At 36.1% G+C, this 23,504-nt stretch overlaps 1 protein-coding gene across 5 annotated transcripts in view; it reads right to left on the bottom strand.

Moving 5' to 3' along the window:
- The window catches only part of LOC106871161 (lysine-specific demethylase 2A), an 82,123-nt gene that overhangs the window by 14,206 nt on the left and 44,413 nt on the right, over positions 1-23,504 (bottom strand). The window contains exons 1-6 of one of the 5 annotated variants that reach the window (XM_014917481.3): positions 10,418-12,493; positions 3,605-3,743; positions 2,323-2,401; positions 2,100-2,146; positions 1,383-1,555; positions 43-149 (exon numbers count right to left, since the gene is read on the bottom strand). In XM_014917481.3, the coding sequence (XP_014772967.1) occupies positions 43-149; positions 1,383-1,555; positions 2,100-2,146; positions 2,323-2,401; positions 3,605-3,743; positions 10,418-10,501 (629 nt within the window). In that variant the 5' untranslated portion in view covers positions 10,502-12,493. Of the gene's footprint in view, positions 1-42; positions 150-1,382; positions 1,556-2,099; positions 2,147-2,322; positions 2,402-3,604; positions 3,744-4,286; positions 4,345-7,740; positions 7,811-9,434; positions 9,545-10,417; positions 12,494-23,504 lie in introns of those variants that run through there. The other 4 variants (XM_014917485.3, XM_089365177.1, XM_014917482.3 and 1 more) reach the window with 4 other exon arrangements.

The raw sequence follows: 23,504 nt of genomic DNA, 5'->3' as shown, positions 1-23,504 counted from the left end.
ATTATATAGTAACTCAAAATATCAGATGAAACATTCACATACTTCTGCACTTTGGGGTACTTCATCTTTTCAATTATATTCGTTGCTTCAGTTTGACATTTTTTGTAGATGCGTGGCCATACAGTGTCAACCCAATCAGTCTGTCGAACCTACACGATTATAAAAAAGAGAAAACATTAACTTCCATCAGCATTATTTATACGCAATCTAAATTTACAACTATATTCTAGCAATGCCAATTTGCTCATCCAATCAATTATTTTATTTCTAAAAATTTAGTCACTAGTGACAGGCAGTGCCCATGACGCTTTCAAGACGGAGACTCTGGTGGAAGAGAGAGGAGATGGGATCAAACTGGACACCTCAATATATAATGTAGGCCAGGTGGTGTTAAACTGAGCAACTGACTAAGTCTAAGCATGACAAATCACAAGATCTGAACTAAATACAAAGATGTGGAACACATGTGTAAAACAGCACCCAGTTCATTTTGTATAGCAGTTGGCCCTTTGGAAGGACATCCAGCTGTAGAAACCAAGCCCAAAGCTCCTCTCAAGCTGTCCAACCCATGCCAGCATGGAAAACGGACGTTAAGTGATGATTACATCAATGGTCTAACAATTCTGCCAGTTTATCACTTTAGGGCTATCAACTCTGGAAGGATGAAAGCAAAAGATGACTTCATACACAAATACAAAAATCAAAGAAAAGGAATACTTTCTACAGTAAACCACTATGAATTTTAGTACCTCATTTGTGAAATTTGGAAATCATGGCCAGATTCAACAATGGCCATATTAAATTCAGAAAATTCTTGATACAGAAAGCTTTAAGAGAGTGTTCTTTTCTAAGTGATTAGCAAGTGAAAATTTTATTAATTTTCACTTTTGTAATGATTACCTGACCTACCCTCATCAATTGTTACATCAAAATAGATGCAGAAAGTCCTTTTCACGACTATCATTTTCGACACCAATCCAGTAATAGCGCTTCAGAACAATGAACTAGAACGAGGGCTACTGCACAGCAGTAAAAAACTAATATGGGACAAATTTTGTGAATGGGTGGAAATACCAGGGTGACCAAGGAAACCTGGCAGGGAATGTAAGAGTCAGATTTTGATCAATTGTATATAAGTTCACATCCAGAACTTTCAAATGATATGTAATTGTCCATGGACAAAAAGGTATTTTGACATGCAAAATGATCAAGCAAAAAGCAGGATTTTTCATGGTCAAATTGATTATCTCCCTTCTATGGAGCTCTATGGTGATACCTACTTTTAACCAGAAATAGGAAAATAATGCATGAAATTTATTTACTATGTTAATCAGGATTTTAAATATATACGCATAAAAAGGAGGCCAACAACATTCACTTACCACTGTTGGAGATTCAACATAATTTTCAAGTTTGGTGTGGCTAAATTCAAGACTGATGACATTAAGCAGTTTTTCTCTGTCAGTGTTTTCATAATATTTAACCCAGTCTTTCATTGTCATCTCAAGTCCTCGTTGGGTATTGGCATCCATAACATCCAAAGGACGTCTGCTACCTAAATACATTTTAAAATATTTAACTTCATTTTGTAACAGCCTATAATACTTTTATAATTTCAAAGACCACTGTTTCCAAATTTCCTATAGATGTATTATATACAACACCACTATCAAAACGAAACACTAACATATTAGCAATGGGGAATTGCATGTAGTAATTCCTATTAGGGACGCAAGACCCGAAATTTTGTGGCTGGGAGATAGTTGATCACATCATTTCAAATATTTGGTACCATATTTGTGAAATTTGGATGAATATTTTAGGAAATATGACAATTTGAATGGTCAGTGAATAGGTTGAAATCTTATTCAATTGCCCTCAGATTTGCGATGTTTGTATTCAACTAGTACTTATTTTATCAATCCCGAAAAGATGAAAGGCAAAGTTGACCTCAGTCGGATTTGAATCAGAACAAAGACAAATGAAATCCCATCAAGCATATTTTGTTTGGTGTGCTAACAATTCATATATCTCACTGCCTTATCACTTATAAAATGAAAAACTTAAAATCAAGAATTAGTATTAATGACAATACTTACCAACACATTGCTTTACATCACTAACTTGGAAATTGGAGCTTGGGACTCTGAAAATTAATATTTTATTACTGTAAAAAAAACTGAAGGAAAAGTATCAATGTGAAAAAATTTCAAACTATTTTCAACTGACAGTGAGTTATTTCCCCTCAATTGAATACAATCCCCCGCCCTCCTTAGTTAAATCTTAGCCCTTAGAAAATAGAGTAATGGATAAGTTACATACCGCATTCCAAGACCAGATTTCTCAAAGAAAACAATGGGCTTCGTCAACCCATGTTCTTGGAAGAATTTTAAATTAAATTCTGAAGAAAACAAAATAACAATTTAATATGAGTTAACAGAATTATAGTTTCATAAAATTGTAAAAATATAGCTTAATAAAACTAACATTTTAGAATTAAAACTATTTTAAATCTCAAAAACTATATCAACCTGAAATTTTCCTAAACTTCTTTCAAATTACAATACATCTTGTACATTAGGAAGTAATCATCAAAATTTTCAATTGATTATACAATAATATCAACATCGGCAAAATATTCAGTTCTATTCATAAGTTGTTGGTAGTTGATGGGAGAGAAAGTTAACTAAGCATTATACCAATTTGCAAGAAGTAACCACATAACATAAGCAGATGATCACTTCACACAGCAAGATAGCATCACCTCTAATAGTTGTTTCTAAGAATGACACAAGGCTAACACTATTCCTCTTCCACAATTGGAGGGAGAAGGAATAACTTTAGTTATATCGGCAACTGCACGATAGATATTTTATTGATTTCAGAATGCAAACTAGAGCAAATACAATAAGGTACCTTGTCCAACCCTGACAATCCTCTGTTCTAATCTCCAATAATACCAGCCAGTATTTTTAAAGTGTGCGGGCAACAAAAACTTTGCATTTTGAACACATGTTGAAGTTTAACAAGTTGTTACCATCATGTGGATTTTTGACATTTAATAAGTAGTATCATTTAATTATTTCTTCTACGAGAGAACTTGCGTATGCTATATTCAACCCTTTAACAGAAAGTGTTGTCTGACTAGTTCAGTACTGAACAGTAGCAGTTGTGGAGTGGAGAAGAATTAAACTTTCCACAAAGCAATGGTGCAACATCCTTTTTTGTCCAATCTAATTTCAGGTGATCTTGAAAATAGATTATTACACACCTGTATTTTTATGAACTGTAATTTGCTGAGCGAGCAGTTATAGAAAACCATAATACGAGATTCATCTGTTAACTTCGGAGGAAATAAATGTCAACAATACTAAGTGATAACCCAGCCAGGGAGTCAGAACAATATCATGTAATTATATATATATATATATATATATATATATATATAAGCTGTCCCAGTTATCAAAACCCATTACTTTTCTATTGATATTGGAACTTAAATTTGAAAAACAAACAAAAAAAAAAATCAACATCGTCTTAAACATTTCAATTAAGTGTGAAAACGTGTGTACATTATTGTTAGAAGATAAGAAAAACTATTTACCATCCCCTTTCATGAGCATCACAAAATTCCCCTGAAACTGCGTGCTGTGCAGCTTCTCCTCCAGACTGTAATTCCTTTTCCCTTCAATTTCGTCATCATCGATGTCTTCATCTGTATAATGCTTTCTCTCTTTCGCTCTCTGAAATTACACAAAAGACGATTCATCTACATGAAATTTTTCTCCATTTAAATGTGATGCGATTTGCTCTAATTAAGACACAGCATTAATAAAAGGATCAGTATATTCTCGATAGAAATGTACACGATGTGTAAGTAATATCTATAATACAAGAGGACATTAAACCTAGATGAAAAGCAAGGATCTTAACTCAATCGTCGACATACGTAATTCATTCTACATTAAGGAATGGTAAATAAAAATTAAAAAAAGCACCAAAATACAAAAGCGATTATTTTTTGAGGATAAAATCGTATATTATGGAGAAAGCCTTTATTACAAATCAAGACAGTATGAAAGACAAACGAAAAATAAAGATGGATAAAATTCAAAAAGGTTCGTTCGATCGTTCGTGTGTATGTGCACCAAGAGAACTCTCAACTACCAGCTTAATTTAATCGTCTTAAATATATTAAGATGAACATATTTCGTGTAAATAAACGTATCGGCTATTTAAATATATCTTCGGTTAGATAGGATACGGAGAATTGTTCAAATACTTACAGTACACATATTGACATCGTTTTAGATACAAAGGCAGAAAGGAAAAACACACTCGTGTGGTGTTACATAGGAAAGTCTAACAACTGCTGGCAGCAGCAGCAAATCAATGTAGTTTTAATAAATACACTTCTTTCTCTACAGCATAACATCTTGAACGAGCGAGGAATAAAAAAAAATTAATGTGTATAAAATCACGAATTAAATGATTAGTATGAAAATAGCACTTAATTAAAAGCGAGAAACTAGTTTTTAATGAATGAAGCTAAAAAGAATAAAAATCTAACATGTCGTCTTTATTTCTCATTGACTAAATTAGATTGAGCTACACTCAATACATTCACTTCCGGGTCATTTACGTACACTTATCAAGTGAGTATAAATTTGAAAGCTACCGTACAAACCCTCAATATATAGTGGGTGCAAGCAACCTTTTTACTTGATTAAATTACATAAAAAAAATTTATTCTTTCTAAAAATGTCCACTAATCAATTTTTTAAAGATTAAGAGTTGAGTGCGGGTGTGCGAGTTTGATGCCCACTCCACCCATTCCAGCAGTTAAAATATGAACTAGAAAAATAAAGCTGAGAGGCTTTACAAAATAGTTTTTCTTTGTTTTTTTTTTAAACAAATATTAAAAATAGCTGCTTTGGTCTATGAAGTACCAACCACTTTATAGAGATAATGGCAGGTTTAAAGTGAAGTATGGTGGAGAAAAATTGTTACTTTCAAACTACTTATTTTATCGATCGATAAATATAGCAATTTTTTTTTTTTTTCAAATTCTCCAGTAGAGGGATTTCAAAGCAGACTGGAAACTCAATGCTGTCCACGTCCTGCCAGCATCTATACAATATATTTAATAATAATTTATTGGCGATAAAAATGTGATAGCAGAGGAAATGGAACGTTGTGACCAGCTTCGTTCTAGGTTGCTTTTTCTCCACTCAAAGTAACCTCAGTGAAATTAAGTGAAATGGCTACAGTTGGGAAGAAAAAGAAAAAAAAAACAACAGTGGCTGACAGTCTCAACTCCTCTCCTATTTACACAAGAGGGAAAATAAGACCGTGACATGATTTTGTTTATATATTTTCATACGGAAATTAGCAACGTGAAGAGAAACTGGGGCACAGATTCCAAAACCTGGTGTTTACATGGCTTTATGTTTTGGGAGGTTTTTTTTCTCTCCTAATTTACAGGAGAATGAAAGATGTCAAACATGAAGTCTAGATTTACAGGAAACTGAAGAATAGTAGCGTTCATTAAAAATGTTTTAATAGAGTTTTCTAGATCACGCCTTGATATAGAGAAAACCTTCAATTATCAAACACACTAAACTGTAACCATCCTGTCTTGGGAAAGGGGCTACAATCTAATGCATCTCTGTACGAAGGAAATTTAGCTACTATATCTAGCAGCTCGGGAGACCTTATAGCTCTAGCTTCCGTTACTTGTAAAGAGAAGGGAAATCTATTATTGCAGGAGATATAATGTCGGATCGAATTGAGTGAAGGGAAGTGCGCTCAGGAGATACAACACATGCCCGAGGAAGAACACAAGGTATGGCGGAGGTAAAGATCATGGGCCGCATCCCCTGTGAAATTTGAAATGCAATTTTTTTTTTTTTTTTTGCAGATTCGGAATCTCCGCCCTCGATATAGGTGTTCCTGTAAAAAAAAAATCCCAAAGTGGTGCGGTCCATGATCTTTACCTCCGCCCAATGTCATAAACATTATAACTAAACTTTTATTTATTTACTTTCAAGTGAATGACTGTTTAGGAAACAAATGTTAAATTAGAAAATAGTGACGGTTATTCAAACAACTGACCATTTTTTTAATGAATTTTAAAAAATTAATAATCCCTTTATAAACCTCATAAAAATATTTAAAAAACCTTAAGTGATTTTGGTTAGAAACCGATGGCTTCAAATTTAAACCATACAACGACGGTTGTTTCAGCCTGTCATAAACAGCAACTAAATTGTCCCAAAATCACGAACTACAATAGTTTTTAAAAAAGCTTTAAAAAAAAATAAAATAAACTTATATATATGCAAATGACGGGGATGGCTTCAGTTGGAATAATGTACTTGATAAGGAGCTCGCCTAAAGAATATCAATACAAACACACACAATGATATTTGGATTAACACTTTGTATGCCGTTAATACACACCGTTAATACATAGATAATAAAAAAATAAAGTGATACTTACATTTTCACTTTCAAATATTTATTGAACAGAAAACTGAACTCTTTAGAACTAGCCCTTTTAGAAAAGGTTAAAGTAACTGACATCTTCGAATTCTTTAAGTACTTCCAAAAAGTAATAAATAGGGAAGTGTGAACTATCCGGTTTATTGCAATAACATCCAAAACAAACAAAACGAAGTCGCCTGACAAGCAATGAATTCACAAGTTACTGTCTTTAACATAAGGGAATTTTGAAAAATTGAGGATACGCGGTCATGGCTGGAACTTTTATGGTTGGCGTGGGGGAGGGTGCTGGCTAAACAACGATAGACTCCTGCATTGTCACTTGACCTCCTATAAACAGCAGCTAAATATGCCTAGAATCATAACCTAGTCCATACTTCAACAATAGATACATGGCCTGAAATTTGGGGGAAAGGGCAAGTCATTTTCACTGACTCTGAAATGATGAAAGGTAAAGTCGACCTCGGCGGAATTCGAACTCAGAACTTACAGACAGACGAAATGCTAACGATTCTGCCAACTCACCTTTATCATAAGGTATAATCATGGTTACAATGACAATAAATCTGTTAAGTCCAACGTTGGTCTGTGGACTAAACAACTGATTAAGGATACTTACATTTTCACTTTCAATATAAATATAATTGTTAATAATCATACAAATTATCTCATGTATACACACACACGTCTGTATACGTATGTGTACATCTATATCTACCTATTTAATCTACACACACCCGTCTGTATACGTACGTGTACATATATTTATATATCTACCTATCTAATCTACACACACGTCTCTATACGAATGTGTACATATATATATATATATATATATGTAAAAGATTGAAGAGGAACACACGAGTAGATATGGGGGTGGGAGACAAAGTAGAAAATGCTAAAATACTTTTATAAACAACATTACAGAACCGTTTTCGATCCTTCCAACAGTAAATAGGAATAATAAATTTTTGAAAAATAAAAATTTTGGTAAATTTAAAAGAGAAGTCTTTAAAAAGACTTTGCTTTTAAATTTACCAAAACTTTTTATCAATAGTCTTGACTTTTTCAATAATTTTTCAAAAATTTATTATTCATATTTACTGTTGAAAAGATCTCAAGGATCGAAACCGGTACTGTAATGTTCTTTATAAAAGTATTTTAGCATTTTTCTACTTCGTCTTTTTTCCATATATACATATACATATACATATATATATATATATATATACCTACCTAATCTACACATACACACGTATGTGCGTTTGAGGTTCAACCTCAGCCGAGCAGAGAGGTTTTGATCAAAGGTGCGTCTGAGCACATTATCAAAGGTTTTCTTTCCTGAAGACAGAATTGGTTGCAATTTTTACGGATTAAATATTTAAAAACATACAAAAATGTAATATTAATCCTATACCCACTTTCAAAAAACTATCTGAAATTTGAAATTTTTTATTTTTTTGTAATCACATAAAATAAATTATTTCAATATAACTGTGGAGCGCCAAAGTAGTTCATTCGGATTCGTAAAAGTGTTCCAAAAATACATGAAGCTTATTCTTTGAAAACGGCTAACAGTGAGAGACTAAAAATTATAAATACCAAGTCTATGTATGCGGTGGCGGAATTCTGCTTTAAGCACATTATACTCTCATAACTTTAATTTTTTAATTCGCAGAAAATAGAAACACCACACTGAACAAACGTGGGGGAAACCGATACAGTCGCTGGACCTGTTAGAAAAACAGCAGTAATATCTACCATAAAACAATCCATTTTAAAAAAGGAATGGACATGTTTGACCATGTACTGTTAAATCCAGAGAGGATAACCATTCAAGTAGAGCAACAAATAAATGAGGTTCTTTTCACAGATAATGTCCACCTCATATGAAAGTAACCAAGAACAGTATATAAAAATTGATATACTAGGAACGAGATAAGGTAATCAGGAATAACTACAGATTCCTGCCCCACCCCCCAACTTTGGATAATCATAACTTTCAGAAAAATGGATATTTTTTAATAAAATTTTCTAATATGTGTTATATCATGTAGATTCCGAATATACAAAACTTGAGGGGTGTTTTAGGAGGGGCTGAGGAGGGGAATTTCGGAAAATTCACCGGCGTCCACTTCAATTCGTCTTTCAAGAAAATAGATATTTTAAAATATTTTTTAATGACATTTCCTACAAATATACCTCGGACTATGTAGATTCGGAGAACATAGGAATTTTGGGGGAAAACAATTGGAGGTTACTTTTGAGGAACGTTCGCCACTCGAGGGTGTTTCGGAACAAGTCGTCCATATTTGTTTCATTTTCTCCGGTTTATGCGTTTGTGCCTCCGTAGATTTCTAGACCCCCCTCTCTCTCTCTCACACACACATATGTAATTAAAAAAGTTCAAACGGGGAGTTATTCTATTCAATGTCTTTCTGTAAGAAACTTTTAGACCTTTAGCTGGTATTTTTAGCATAACGAGTTTTCCGGTTTCGAGTTTTCTAGTGACAGCTTCATTGCCTGCTGCTTCAGTAGAAATCTACGGATGCACGAACGCACAAAACGGATAACATGAAACAAATATGGACGACTTGTTCCGAAACACCCCCGAACGGTCCTCAAAAGTAACCCCGAATTGTTTTCCAGAAAATTTCATTAAAAAATATCTATTTTCTTTAAAGTTAAGACGACTTGAAGTGGACGCCGGTGAATTTTCCAAAATTCCCTACCGCAGCCCCTCCTAAAACACTTTTCCCCATAAGTTTTGTATTTTCGGAATCTACATGATATAACACATATTCGTAGAAAATTTCATTAAAAAATATCCATTTTTCTGAAAGTTATGATCATCCAAAGTCGGGGTGGGGGCAGGAATCTAGTTATGCCGGTAATCAAGCATTTAGATGTAAACAAGTCCTTTTCCTCACCAAGCTTCACCCTTGTTTTTCTTTTCGCATAAATATCCAACTCATTAAGTTGACAAAGCTTTGAGACGTCTAGAATAATTTTGCTCATGACTCGTACGAATATGAATTTATGCATGTATGCTGGTTTTAAATATGCAGTTTTCAATTAGCGTTGTAAACTTCGATGACACGTGGAGAGTATCACGAGCCCTCGAGCATAACTGCTCACCTTAGCATTGATATCAAAGAGAGCTAACATGTGGATGCGAGCTCCTCAGAGCTCCGGGCCCTCGGGCAGTGCAAGATTAACATACAGCTCAGTCTGCCTCTGCGTGGAGACAGTAACAAGAGTGCATTTATATAAACAGTGAAGTGTGTGTGCGCGCGCTTGAGTATAATTACAGGTGTGTAAACACGTGTATATAAACACAGAAATGTGTTTGGATAAATACATTTGCGCGTATACAAACACAAATATATTTGACATTCAACAGTTGTTTACTGATAGAAATATATACACATATATATACCCGTACATACGTGTGTATATGTATATATACACACGTGCTTATGTATATATACACATACGTGCTTATGTATATATATACACATACGTGCTTATGTATATATACACATACGTGCTTATGTATATATACACATACGTGCTTATGTATATATACACATACGTGCTTATGTATATATACACATACGTGCTTAAGTATATATACACATACTTATGTATATATATATATATATATGTACACACGTGTATATGTATATATATATATATATGTACACACGTGTATATGTATATATATATATATATATATGTACACACGTGTATATGTATATATATATGTACACACGTGTATATGTATATATATATATGTACACACGTGTATATGTATATATGTATATATATATATATATATATATATATATATACACACACACACACACAGATAAATGTACAAAGTAACATTTACAACAATAATAAAACTTACCAAGTTATAAGCGTCAATTCCCTTCGGCAATTTCGCGTTAGCTGTTCTTAGGGCTTTCTTTCGGGACCTTAACATTATTGGCATTTTCTTATTTTGAATAAATGAAGAGTGGAGCAGAGAGAGGGGTGGTCCGTTTTCTTGGTTTTTAGAATTGAAATAATTATTGGCAAGTAGAAATGACGAAATTCATTCTAAAAAAATATTTCGTGCGTGAAGAACTACGATGAAGATGAAAGATTTAAATTGAAATGAACGAAAACGACTTCGCAAAATGCTGGCTAGGTGACAAGGAACTACAACCAACAGTTTAGAACAGTTTAGCGTCAAATATATATATGTATGTATGTATATGTGTGTATATATATATATGTGTGTGTATGTATGTATGGCTATGCAAATGTAAATATATATATGCATATATATGTATAATATGCGTGCGCACCTGACCTCTGACCTCAAACTCAACGACTGATTTACTGACCACCTAAAGCATAAAATAAACACGAAGCTTCATTTTTAGTTTCTTTATTCAGATACTGATACTCGGCCATTAAAACTACTTTACATGTACGGAAATTATACATTTTTCCATAGTAAATCCTTGGCATTTTCATTCACGTTATTTGCTGAAATGTCGTATTTGCTTATTGACTTTGAATGAATTCATGACTTAAGTTTTTTTGTTTTTTTTAAATCTGTGTGTCGTAAAAACAAATGCACAACATCCTTTTGGGGTCGATAAATTTAGTACCAGTGAAACACTGAGACGATGTAAACGATTAGTCCCCTCCTCACCAAATTTCAGACCTTAGGCCTTAGTAGAAAGGATTATTATTGAGCAATGCAGTCGGTGAAGTTCCACTTCGGCGTTGAGTGACGGGCAAGAGCAATGATATTCTCGGAGAAAATTCTGGGCGTCGACTAGAATGGTCAGTGGACTTTTAGGCCGGGGTCCATGAATTACTTACAAAAATCTCTGCCTGACAGTGCTATCGGAGTTCATGTATGGATTCAGTCGGGCCTACCCATGCCTAAGAACGACGAAACTGTTCTGCGTGCACTACTAGTCTAGTGCCCGAACATTGCTGACTGTTGGGTTGCATGTAGAACAAAACCGACTGTCAGCTAAGTCCACTGTGGAGATCGTTTCGCCGTCTTCCTTTGGCCTGGAAGGACAGGCAGTATTTATCTGTCTGGTAGCCTTAGCGAAAGAGGTAGTGTGGTCAACCAGATTGAAAGGACTGAAGACAGACACTTGCCCCTTTGGCCAAGCCCTCATCAACTTATTCAAATTTCGCTTGAAAAGGAAAATTGGGGTGAAGGAAGAACTGCCTTCTGGCTATTTTGTTATGAATTAAGTGAATGTGCCAATAAATCTCCGAGTAAACAGGCCTACTCAAAGCAAGAAGACGATAAGCATTTGCACTAGTCGGTCACGGCAACTGTAATTCTTCGCAGGTCTCCATGAGCAGCCCTAGAAGTCTCCCTATTACTAAGAAGGCAACGAGCTAGCAGAATCGTTAGGACGCCGGGGAAAATGTTTACCAGCATTTCGTCTGTTTTTACGTTGTGAGTTCAAATACCGCCGAGGCTGACTTTGCCTTTCATTCTTACGGGGTCGATAAAATAAGTACCAGTTGAAGTCTAGCGTCGTGCTTCGTGCCTATAGTAGAAAGGATTATTATTAAGGTGGCGAGCTGGTAGAATTGATAGCACGTTGGACGGGATGCTTAGCGATATTTCGTCCGCCGTTACGTTCTGAGTTCAAATTCCGCCGAGGTCGACTTTGACTTTCATCCTTACGAGGTTGATAAGACTGCAGTCGATTTAATCGACTGGGGTCGATAAAATTAGTACCAGTTACGCACTGGGGTCGATGTAATCGACTTAATCCCTTCCCCCAAATTTGAGGCCTTGTGCTTCCACTAACTAGAAAGGATTATTATTATCGGTTGACAAGGATATTTCCACTCTTGCGATTCGCACCTGGATTACAATTGCAAGTGTTCTCTTCGTTCTCTCCTCCTCCACCATCACTCCTCACTCGGAATTGGATTTGTTACTTCTTTATGCAAAGTAAGGGTTTTAAAATTTTTTTATTACAGGATAAGTTTTTATTATGCTTAACTTTTGCCAAAAGAAAATTGCAGCAAAGCTGCCTGACAGTGGTGTTAAACATGGCATTATGACTATCATATGACTTGTTAAACATATATCTTATGTCATGTCTTAATGGTGCACCCTTTCTGCCTCCCCTTTTTTATGGTCTTTAACGAAGATGAGCACCGTTAACCGAAAAGTTAACTTCGATAACCGTTCATCAGTTAGTTTTAAAATGTAACAGAAGTTATCGATAAACCAACGCTAATTTTTATTATAGAAAAAAAAATTCAGTTTTTACTCTAAAAACACCTTTAAAAAGTGCCAATACTATAAAATCTATTTCTACTCTAGGCACAAAACCCGAAATTTGGGGGAAGGGGGCCAGTCGATTAGATCGAACCAGTACGCAACTGGTACTTAATTTATCGACCCCGAAAGGATAAAAGGCAAAGTCGACTTTGGCGGAATTTGAACTCAGGACGTAAAGACAGACGAAGTCAATACTATAAATTCCGTTAATTTTAATTGAACAGAAGTTAACGAAAGTTAACTCAAGTCGACTTCACTTAACGGTAGTTAATTAGTCCGATAAGGATTTCCAAATTTAACTTACAAGTTAAATCGTTAACGAAAATGTTAGCTACGTTAATTAATGATTAACGGTTTGGTGCCCAGGTTTTGTCTTTAGCAATACACTGGTGCCGGGAAATTGTTCATGAACCCAATAATGTAGAATTTAAATTTCTAATAATTTTATTTAGGTCATATAATAAACTTTTTGCTCTTTACTATTCAAGTTCGAGTTCAACTAAATTTGATTAAAAGTGTCAATAATGCAACATAAGTTGGCAGTGGGAATGGTGACAAATCGAACAACTGCTGGTGGGTTAACAGATTAAACAGTTGAAATGAAATTTTTCAATTTATGAACAATATCCTCAGTTGTGAGGGACTACAAGTGAACAAGACCAGATGAATTTTTATTTAGAATATCATTAATACCTGCTGCAATCTTAATGAATAATTGTTTAGGAATTCAGAGAATTATGGGAAACCGAAGTGGTTCACTTAAAAAGGCAGAAACTACGAGAACATTAGTTAGTGAGTGCTAGCTAGGTCAGTGGTTCCTAACCTGGGGTCCGCAAAGGTAGTACCGCGGGGCTGTGAACTAAATATATATATAGCCTGCTAGCTTTGGCTATGTCAAGGTGGGTTTTTTGTATTCTTCTTTCCTATTTAGATTGTTTAAATGTTGTTACAACAGTAATATGTCCATTCTGCTGAAATGAAATTTCAGTAAATTTTCTGTATCCTTGTGCAGCTGAAGATTGCTCTGCATTTCACATTTAATGTAATGCTCGCATTACTTAAATAAATGGAGTTGCATGAAACGTGCGTACTGCAATAAACCTTGAAAATCCGTGTTGCTTTTTTTGATTTTTGATCACCTTGCTTTTGGAATTGTTTGGATAATACCATACTATATTCTGGTGCCTAAACGTAAGTGCCATATTCAATTTTGAATCTAAATTATATATATATATATATATATATATATATACTAGCTGGTGTACCCGGTAATTCCCGGGGTAAAGATGTACTATTGAAACGCCTTATTTCGTTAAAACTGCCACAAAAGGTGGTATTTTCCGTCGCGAAAAAGTACAAAAAAACTGTCAGCTGGAGGAGAGAGAGATTGTTGGAGATTGGCGAGAGAGGTTTTCGAAGGTTGGAGAGAAAGTACTCAGACTAGTCGTGGCATTTTAAAGGTGAACTTTAGGAAGGCTAATTTATTAAAGGTAATATATAAATGTTGTATATGTGTATATAAATATATGAATGAATCTTTTGCATCCCCTTTTTTCAAAAATCGTTTATGAATGTATTTTGCAAGATTCCTGATATGAAATCGTGTTTTGAAACAGATACTTGTTATACTTCATGATGGTCATTTCTCTTTTTCCTTTTTTTTTTTTTCTATTCTTGTAAAATTTGGCAAGAAAAAAAAAATGACCATCCCGAAATATAACAATATTTTTTTAATCACTGTGGATAAATGCCAGCAATGATCTCAGGTTCTAAAATATTTTCAAATTATAAACAGAAACAATTTTTTTTTTTTTTTTGGCTCATGGGGAGAAAAATACTGAAAAACATCAATACATGCGAGAGTGAGAAACAAACGAGGGTGGTCTTCGGATATGCTAGAAACAACAGCTAAATCTCCCCTAAATTACACTTTTTCCTCTGAAAATATCAATTTTTTTTTTTCACCAAGAAGGCTTCCCCCATGATTTCTAGCTTCCAAAAAAATTGGTCAAAATCGGTCTGTAGTGGGATGGGGAGGAGCAGGGGAAATAAATTCATGAATTTTCAACATTTTTTTTTTTTTTCATAATTATTTCGCCCCCACCCCAATCATTTCGAAGGCAGTGGTGAAAAAGAAAATGGGAAAATCCCCCTCAAAACGGAGAAATTCCAACTTATGTGGTCTTTCTAATCAGAAACTCTTCTCCCCACCCCCTCAGAAAAAGATTTCCCCACAAATTTCTTTATAATCGTAATCTTTGCCGTTTTAAAGATATTGAATTAACTTTCATTAAAAGATACCCATTTTCCTGAAAATTTTGAGGGGAAAAACGTTGGGTCGTGTGGATTTTCCGAAACTCCTCTCCCCAATCGTTCGCAAAAATTATTTCCCCTATAACCTCTGAATGTACAGCATCTAAGTTGTATTTTTTTTTAATATTTCGTTAGAAAGTATCCATTTTTTTTTTTTTAATTTATGAGACAACAATGTCGAGCGTGTCGGGAGCGCTTCACATCTGTAGTTGTGACCGAACAAATATATTATTTTATAGAACTTTTGGTAAAGATGGACTATATGTAATCTGAACCAGCCCCCCCCCCCCCCTATTTATTAATTTTTTTACGGAATCCCACGTTTTAGGCTATGGAGATTCCGATTCTGAAAAAAAATTTTTTGAAAAATTTCAATTCCCCCCCACCCAACCAAGCAGGCTATTTACATGCTAGAAATAACAGACAAATCTCACAAAACTAGTGTTAGGGTTACGGTCAGGGTTAGGGTTTGAGTTAGGGTTAGGTTTACCCTGTGGATCTATATAAAAACCGGGGTGGGGGGGAATCGAAATTTTGAAATTGAGATTTTTGAAAATCTTTTTTCAGAAGTGGAATCTCCATAGCCTAAAACGTGGGATTCCGTAAAAAAAATAAATAGAACAAGGGGGGAAAGGTTCAGATTACACATAGTCCATCTGAACCGAACTTTTTATTTAACTGATATATATCTATTAAGTTTCTTCTGGAGTTCACGAGAGAGTCGAGTCTTTTTTTTTTTTTTTTTTAACGCATCTTTAATCATTGCCTTTGTTTCTATACATAAGAATAATATTGTCATCATGTATAGCCTTTAATTTTCTGACATCACTTTGACATTTCCCATCGGTGGCAGTATAGGTGCATAAAAATGGGGAATTCCCTTTGTCAATATAAACAATTTTTTCGTTCTTCTGCTTTTCTTAATTTTTCTTCGCGAATGTTGAAGCATGCTGTTATCAGCATAATTAAAACAGTATGATGTAACACGCGAATTACGTTTTTATTCTCTTCCGTTTTACAAATCCAGTATGCACGTGCGCATTGCATGTTCATATTTCTCTTTCTGGATCCTACTAAAAACTGTTTACAAATCAGAACCATCTTACGGACCTGCAGTCGTGAGGAGCACTTCGCGCTCCGATAAAAAGAACTTCACATTTTTTTTTGACAATTTAGCTTCTCTTTCAAAATGGCTTTCGAGCCACAGGGGTAAAGTAAAACTCTCCTCCCGCCCAAAGCAAGAATGAAAATTTTTTTTTTTTTTAAAGTAACCCTGCCAAGGTGACTAACAGCAAACATGCTTTGCAAAATATTCAGTCGTATTTTAAACATGGACAAATTTTGGTTTCTCAGACAAATAAAGTTCGTTTCTTGGACGCTCCAAAAACCTTTGTAGCGAAGACAGCAATATCAACACACAGAAATACCGACCTACAAAAAGGTTACTCGTGAAATTAATTTTGCTCAAAACAAGTTGTTGATTGTTAATATTTAATGTTCCATTGGATGAGTGGAAACGTATCAAAATAAACTATATCTCATTGCTCGAAAAAATATATATTAAAAAACGTAATGAAGTTGGGGGAACGATCTACGTTTGCTTCACAAATGAAGAGATTTTTTTCCTGTACCCCCGAAAGAACAAAAGAAACGCTGGGTAGCGTGTGGGCCTGTATTTTACACATACAGAAAGGGAAAACTTATCGTATCTTCTGTCTGACATTCAGATTGAAAACAAAATTCGAAGACAAATGGAACTTGTACGCGAAACAACTTGCCCATAATCTTGTGTTCCGGTAGATGAGATAGCATAAAACAAAAATAGCTGGCCAACAATTTCGGGGAATGAGATGACTTGATTACATCGACCTGGTACTTATTTTACTGACCCCGAAAGGGGAAAGTCGACTCCAGCGGCATTTGAACTCAGAACATAAAGATAAACGAAATGCCGCTAAGCATTTTCTCCAGCGTGCTAACGACTCTGCCAGCTTGCCGCCTTTATACAGCAAGTAATATCAGTATCAAATTTTGGCACAGGGCCAGTAAGTTCGGGAGGGAGGGTACATCGATTACATCGACCCCAGTACTCAACTGTTATTTTATCGATTCTGAAAGGATGAAAGGCAAATTCGACCTTGGCAGAACTTTAACTCAGACCGTAAAGACGAACGAAATGCCGCTAAGCATTTTGTCCGGCATGCTAACGATTCTGTGAGCTTGCCGCCTTGATATAGCAACCAATATTAATTTTACATATAAAGCGATTCGTTAGCACGCTGGGCAAAGTGCTTGACGGCATTTCATTCATCTTTACGTTCTAATTTCAAATTTCGCCAAAGTCGACTTTTCCTTTCATCTTTTCGGGATCGATAAAATAAGTACCAGTTGAGCACTGGGTCAATGTAATTGACTTAACTTCTCTCCAGAAATTGCTTGCTGACCTTTTGCCAAAAATTTGAAACCAATATTAACTTCTATCTCATTGTTGCTTTTCTAAAGCAATGTGAAAGAATGTTAAGGTCGCTAATAATAAGAAATGATGTGTGATCCGGTGGGATTGAAATGGACTTTCTAACGCCTCCTAACAATCACAAGGCTTTGTTGTAGATGAAGTCTGCCCCGTTATCCGTCCCAGCGCTCGTCCCAAACAGTCAAGCAAAGTGCTGTTGAAAGGCCGCTTACATCTGTTTCGATTCGAACACCTCGCGCTGTTCTAGTCCACCAAAGACCGAATGGTGGCTTTGTTGCCACGTTTAGCCTCCATCACACAGGCCCATCGCGATGCTTTCGTTCCCTCCCCGCTTAGTGAACGTGCCTTAGCTCTGACAACAAATCTTTCGTGTTTGGCATCGAAAAATTGGTCGAGGGCTAATCTGGCCGCCAACACGTCAGTTGCGATGCTTGTCCTAAGCGCATCATCTAACTTTCTAACTAAATCTCCCTCTATTCTATTTCTCTCTTCCGTTAATGTTTTGCTAAACCACTTTCTACTATAGGCACAAGACCTGAAATTTGAGAGGAGGATAGTGGAATACATCAACCTCAATACTGAACTAGTACTTAATTTATCGATCCCGAAAGGATGAAAAGCAAAGTCGACTTTGGCAGCATTTGAACTCAGAACATGAAGACGGGCGAAATGCCGCTAAACAATTTTCCCGGTGTGCTTACAATTCTGTCAGCTCACCACCGCCTTAATAATAATTATAATAATCTTTTCTACTATAGGTACAAAGCCTGAAACTTTAGGGGAGGGGCTAGTCGATTACATCGATCCCAGTGTGGAACTGGTACTTATTTCATCGAAGCCGAAAAGATGAAAGGCTAAGTCAACACGGGCGCATCACTCAGACCATCTAAACCCGGCGATCTGCCTCTCGTGCAACTTTCCATCGCTTCCTGTACTTTCCAGGCTGTTATCGGCCTTTTGCAGCACTCTGCCTCGCTCACCGAAAGTCGTGGCAGGCCGTCCAGGTAGACACCTATGTCTGCCTCGTTATCTTTCCCAAACAGTTGAACTATTTTGCTGGGCGCTGTAACGATTCTGCCAGCTCGCCGCCTTAATAATAATTTTTTTATCGTTTCAAAGGCTCGAAGAGAAAAAAAAATAGACCAAAAAACAATGTACGTGAGGTTTACAGTACGATGTGAAGAGTGAGGGCGTTATATAACAGACACTGTAAAAAAAAAAAAAAATGAAACAAATAGAAAAAAAAAACAGTAAAAACATACAATAATTAAAATAAATAGTTGTAATAATCATAAAAATATGTACGCGGGCAGGTACTGATTTGTTGAATCGAACCTGAGCGCCACACACTTTTGCTCCACTACCAGACATTGTATAGTTCCGGAGGATCTCCGAAATCACCAATCAATATATCATAATTTGGTTCGACTGAGAAAGGACGTATGTCTTCTAGGCAGTCTCCTGCATGCTTCACTTTACATTAAATCTTAATCCATGCTACACTCTATTAACTCCTACTCCATCGAAATATTGGTTGGCCGAGTTGCCACCAGCTCATATAACAATTCGAAGCAGTTCCCTTTGTTATCATTTCTGATAACTGTGTAATTGCCAAAGTCCCAGATGTTGAAATTTTTTTTGTTTAATTTTTAATTGCTATTTATATTGTTTACATGCGGAAAATCCATTGTATGGTAAATTAACACCCGTACGATTTTCACTAGGGTGTTAGGGTTTTCGCTTGCGGGTGTTAATCTGAAAATTTACCCACTGTATCGTCCCGTTATTGTCTTTTATGTAGTTGCATGTCCTTTAATGTTATTGTATGTGAGCCCTCGTGGCTCATAAAAGAATGAATTATTATCATCATTAAAGCGACGAGCTGAAGGAATCGTTAGCACACCGGCTGAAATGCTTAATGCTATTTCGCCCGCCACTACGTTCTGAGTTCAAATTCTGCCGAAGTCGACTTTTCCTTTCATCCTTTCGGGGTTGATAAATTAAGTAAGACGTGTTTTTCAGAGCTCTGTCAGGTTGAAATTTGTTGTTATTTTTCAAGTTTATTGACTGTTTGCTTGTTTGTTGGATTTTGTTTTCCGAACCCCTTTTGGTGTGCAGAAGGTGTTCTTTTCTTGAAAATTACTCCCCTTTTAGGGGAGAATTTTGGACATTTTGTTTTTCGTTTGACGAAAAAACAAAATGGCTTCTTCTGTCGAGGGGAGTGGCAGTGGCTGTTCTGACGGCTAGTACAATCAAGATTTCCCCTCTCTGAACAGCACAAGTACGAACATCACTAACAGCACCAGCACTAACATGGAAAATGAAAAAGTAAGCGAAGGAAACACCGCCAACGTCACCCCCGACATAAACACAGTAAACACAAACGAAAAGGAAGAATCAAACAAGAAAAACTGACAAACCAAGCGGCAACGGTTTCGCCTTGGCAGTGAAACAAATGTAAAGGATTTGTTAAGGAAAGAAAAATATTTTCGTTAACACACCACAACAACTGATAAAGGAAACACAGGAGAAAACGGTAATCTATAAATCACTGAATATTAAAAAAAAAATTTTTTTTAAACAGTAGAAAGAGCAACTCAACAGCAACTAGAAATTGTGTTGAGACCTATATGGACGAGTAAAACCTATGTGACGCGAGAACAACGTTTCAGCACTGTAGAAATACGATTCGCAACGGTAGAAGAAGCAAGACAGCATTCCACAGTGCCACTAAAAACTGAGGAATTCCTGTTCGTGCAGACATAGCTAGGTCGGCGCGACACCAAAATTAAATTGGGGAGGTGCCCCCTGAGATAAATGTATGCTGGCTGGTGGCGGCTGTCCTCTGTGATATAGAGGATAACATCAGAATACTGGAGGTGCATAAATTGCATCAACAAAACTGGACGGGTCAGGGATTAGAGCTTGCTCAAATTGAACAAGAAGCCATAAATTCTATCCCCGATGTCATAAATTTACCAGACGGCACGAGACTGCACGTGGCCATGGAGGGTTGCAGCAAGGTGCTACTTTTGTTGGAGCGACCAGCACCTCAACGTCGACTGCTCCTAATACAAAGAGATGAGACGGAAGCTGTGACAGCAGAAGCGGGTGGGGGGGGGGCACTTCCAGTGCAGCAGCAGCAGCAGAAAGCAACTCCATCACCACCAGCAACAGTGACGACGCCTCCAGCAGTCGCCAGGGTACCACCACCACCAGCCGAAGTAGCACAGCCAGTCAGAGCACCACCAACAACAACAACACCAGTCGGAGTACCACCACAATCACCAACCGGAATACCACCGTCACCAGCCGCGGAGTATCACAAACACCACCAACAACATATGAACATCCCCCCCCCCCAGAAAAAAGAATAGCCAGAGAATATTTCGCTTCCCGATCAAAACAACTCGGACTGTTCAAGCACAGAGGTCAAGAAGGGGGAGTGGCAAACAGTGTGGCAGAATCGTTACCTAAATGCTTAGCAGTATTTCGTCTGTCTTCGTTTTCTGAGTTCAGATTCCGCCAAAGTCGACCTTGCCTTTCATCCTTTCAGGGTCGATAAAACGGGTCAATCTAATCGACTGGCCCCCTCCCCCAAAATTTCAGGCCTTGTGTCTATAGTAGAAAGGATTATTAGATATGCTTTGGCCAACAGGGATCGTTGCTACCTTGGCATCTTTTTTAAATTCTTCCAACCACTTGAAGTATTTGAAATTTTCACCAGATTTTTTCCCAAAACTTTTCTATATTGATATAGTTTTTTGTGTTGGTGACGAAAATCGCTTTCAGAAATTAGTAGTAATAATAATAATAATAATAATAATAATAATTATTATTATTATTATTATTATTATAGCAAAAAAAAAGATTATTGTTATAAAGGTGTGAGCTGGCAGAAACGTGTTAACACGCCAAACAAAATGTTTAGCGCCATTTTGTCTGTCTTTACATTCTGAGTTCAAATTCCGCCTTTCATCTCTTCGCAGTCGATAAAATAAGTACCACTTAAAGACTAGGGGTGACATAATCGAGGTCCCGTCCCGTAGAATTCAGGCATTGTGCCCATATTAGTAAGAATGATTAGTATTCATTTCAGAAACAATTTACAGGCAGATAACAGTATATAAAAAAAAAAAATTAAAAACAAATACAAATTCTAATTTTTTTTTTACTTTCCCTTATCTTGCCGCAATTTATTTATTTATTCAGTCATTCATATATCTCTGCCAGTCACTCTGTCTGTTCCTTAGAATTTGATAATAAGAATTGTTTGACATAACTGATCTTTAAAAATATTTATTGTATCAAAATAGAGACTTCTTTCTTACCACCCCATCCCCCGCCCAGTAAACCTTATATATATATATATATATATATATATATATATATATATATATATATACACACACACATATGGAGGTGAAAACTAAACAGAAAGAAAGATATATTTAATTTCTTCTCACATTCGATATTGAATAAAAACACAATATTTCTAGATGACTTTTGTGGTTTGTAGAGGTGATTTGACAGTTGAAACGGATGAAGTATTAGAATGCCAGTTTAAAAGTCGGGAGATCAAATCTGCGGCTGGTTTAAATGCGTTCCTCCTCTTCCCTTTTTCATTTCAGAGAAGCATTAAAAATTCATGACATTTCATATGTTCTTGCAATAAAAAAAAACATTTATTTACAAATGTCTCAACTCATTCAATTCATATTCACACAACTCACTACAAAGAGGTGAACTGGGAGAGTCGTTTAGAGCTTTGAGGTATTCATCTCAAAACTTTGTTCTCTGAGTTCGAATCCTGCCGAAGTCAACTTTAGCCTTTTGTTTTACCAACAACTTCAGCACTGCAGTTGATTCTTTTCTCTCGCCCCCACTCCCCATCTACAACGAAGAACGCGATCATGGTCAGACCTGGAGAAGAATGGGCTCTGCCATATTTAAAATACCCAAAAGACGGTATCATATTGAAGGCTGAAAGTAAGTCATAGCAAGATGAGAAAATGATATTAGGCTTCCTGAAGGTGACAGAATCGTTAGCACACGGGACAAAATGTTTAGTGGCACTTTGTCTGTCTTTACGTTCTGAGTTCAAATTCCACCGAGGTCGACTTTGCCTTTCATCCTTTCAGAGTCAATAAAATAAGTACCAGATGAGCACTGGGGTCGATGTAATCGACTTAGCCACAATTCCGAAATTGCTGACCTTGTGACAAAATTTGACATTGTACTTTCTCCAATCTATCAGGGGAATATTTAGGTTTCATTGTCTTAAAAGAATAGCCACTATTATATAAAGAAGAACCAAAGCCTTTAGTCCCTGTCATTTAGAATTTTCATAGATAAGCATAGGAGTGGCTGTGCATTAAGTTTGCTTCCCAACTATATGGTTGTGGGTTCAAACCCACAGCATGGCACCTTTACGTTCTGAGTTCAAATTCCGCCAATCTCGACTCTGCCTTTCATCCTTTCGTGTTCGATAAATTAAGTACCAGTAAAACACTGATGTCGATGTAATCGATTATCCCCCACCCGCAAATTTCAGACCTTGTGCCTATAGTAGAAAGGATTATTAGATATGCTTTGGCCAACAGGGATTGTTGCTACCCTGGCATCTTTTTTAAATTCTTCCAATCACTTGAAGTATTTGAAATTTTCACCAGATTTTTTCCCCAAACTTTTCTACACTGATGTTTTTTGTGTTGGTGACGAAAATCGCTTTCATTTTTCCAGAAATTAGTAATAATAATAATAATAATAATAATAATAATAGCAAATATTCTGCTCAATACCTTAAGTTTGCTTGTTAATTGTTTAACCTTAACCAGTTGAGCATGTCCCTTAGTGGCTGATAATATGTGCATCTCTGATCACGAGCAG

Source organism: Octopus bimaculoides, chromosome Z (assembly GCF_046866305.1).
Source record: "Octopus bimaculoides isolate indiv1 chromosome Z, ASM4686630v1, whole genome shotgun sequence".
NCBI classification, from domain to species: Eukaryota; Metazoa; Mollusca; class Cephalopoda; order Octopoda; family Octopodidae; genus Octopus; species Octopus bimaculoides.
Note: the sequence above shows the minus strand (reverse complement) of the source record. Positions and strands in the feature narration are given on the sequence as shown.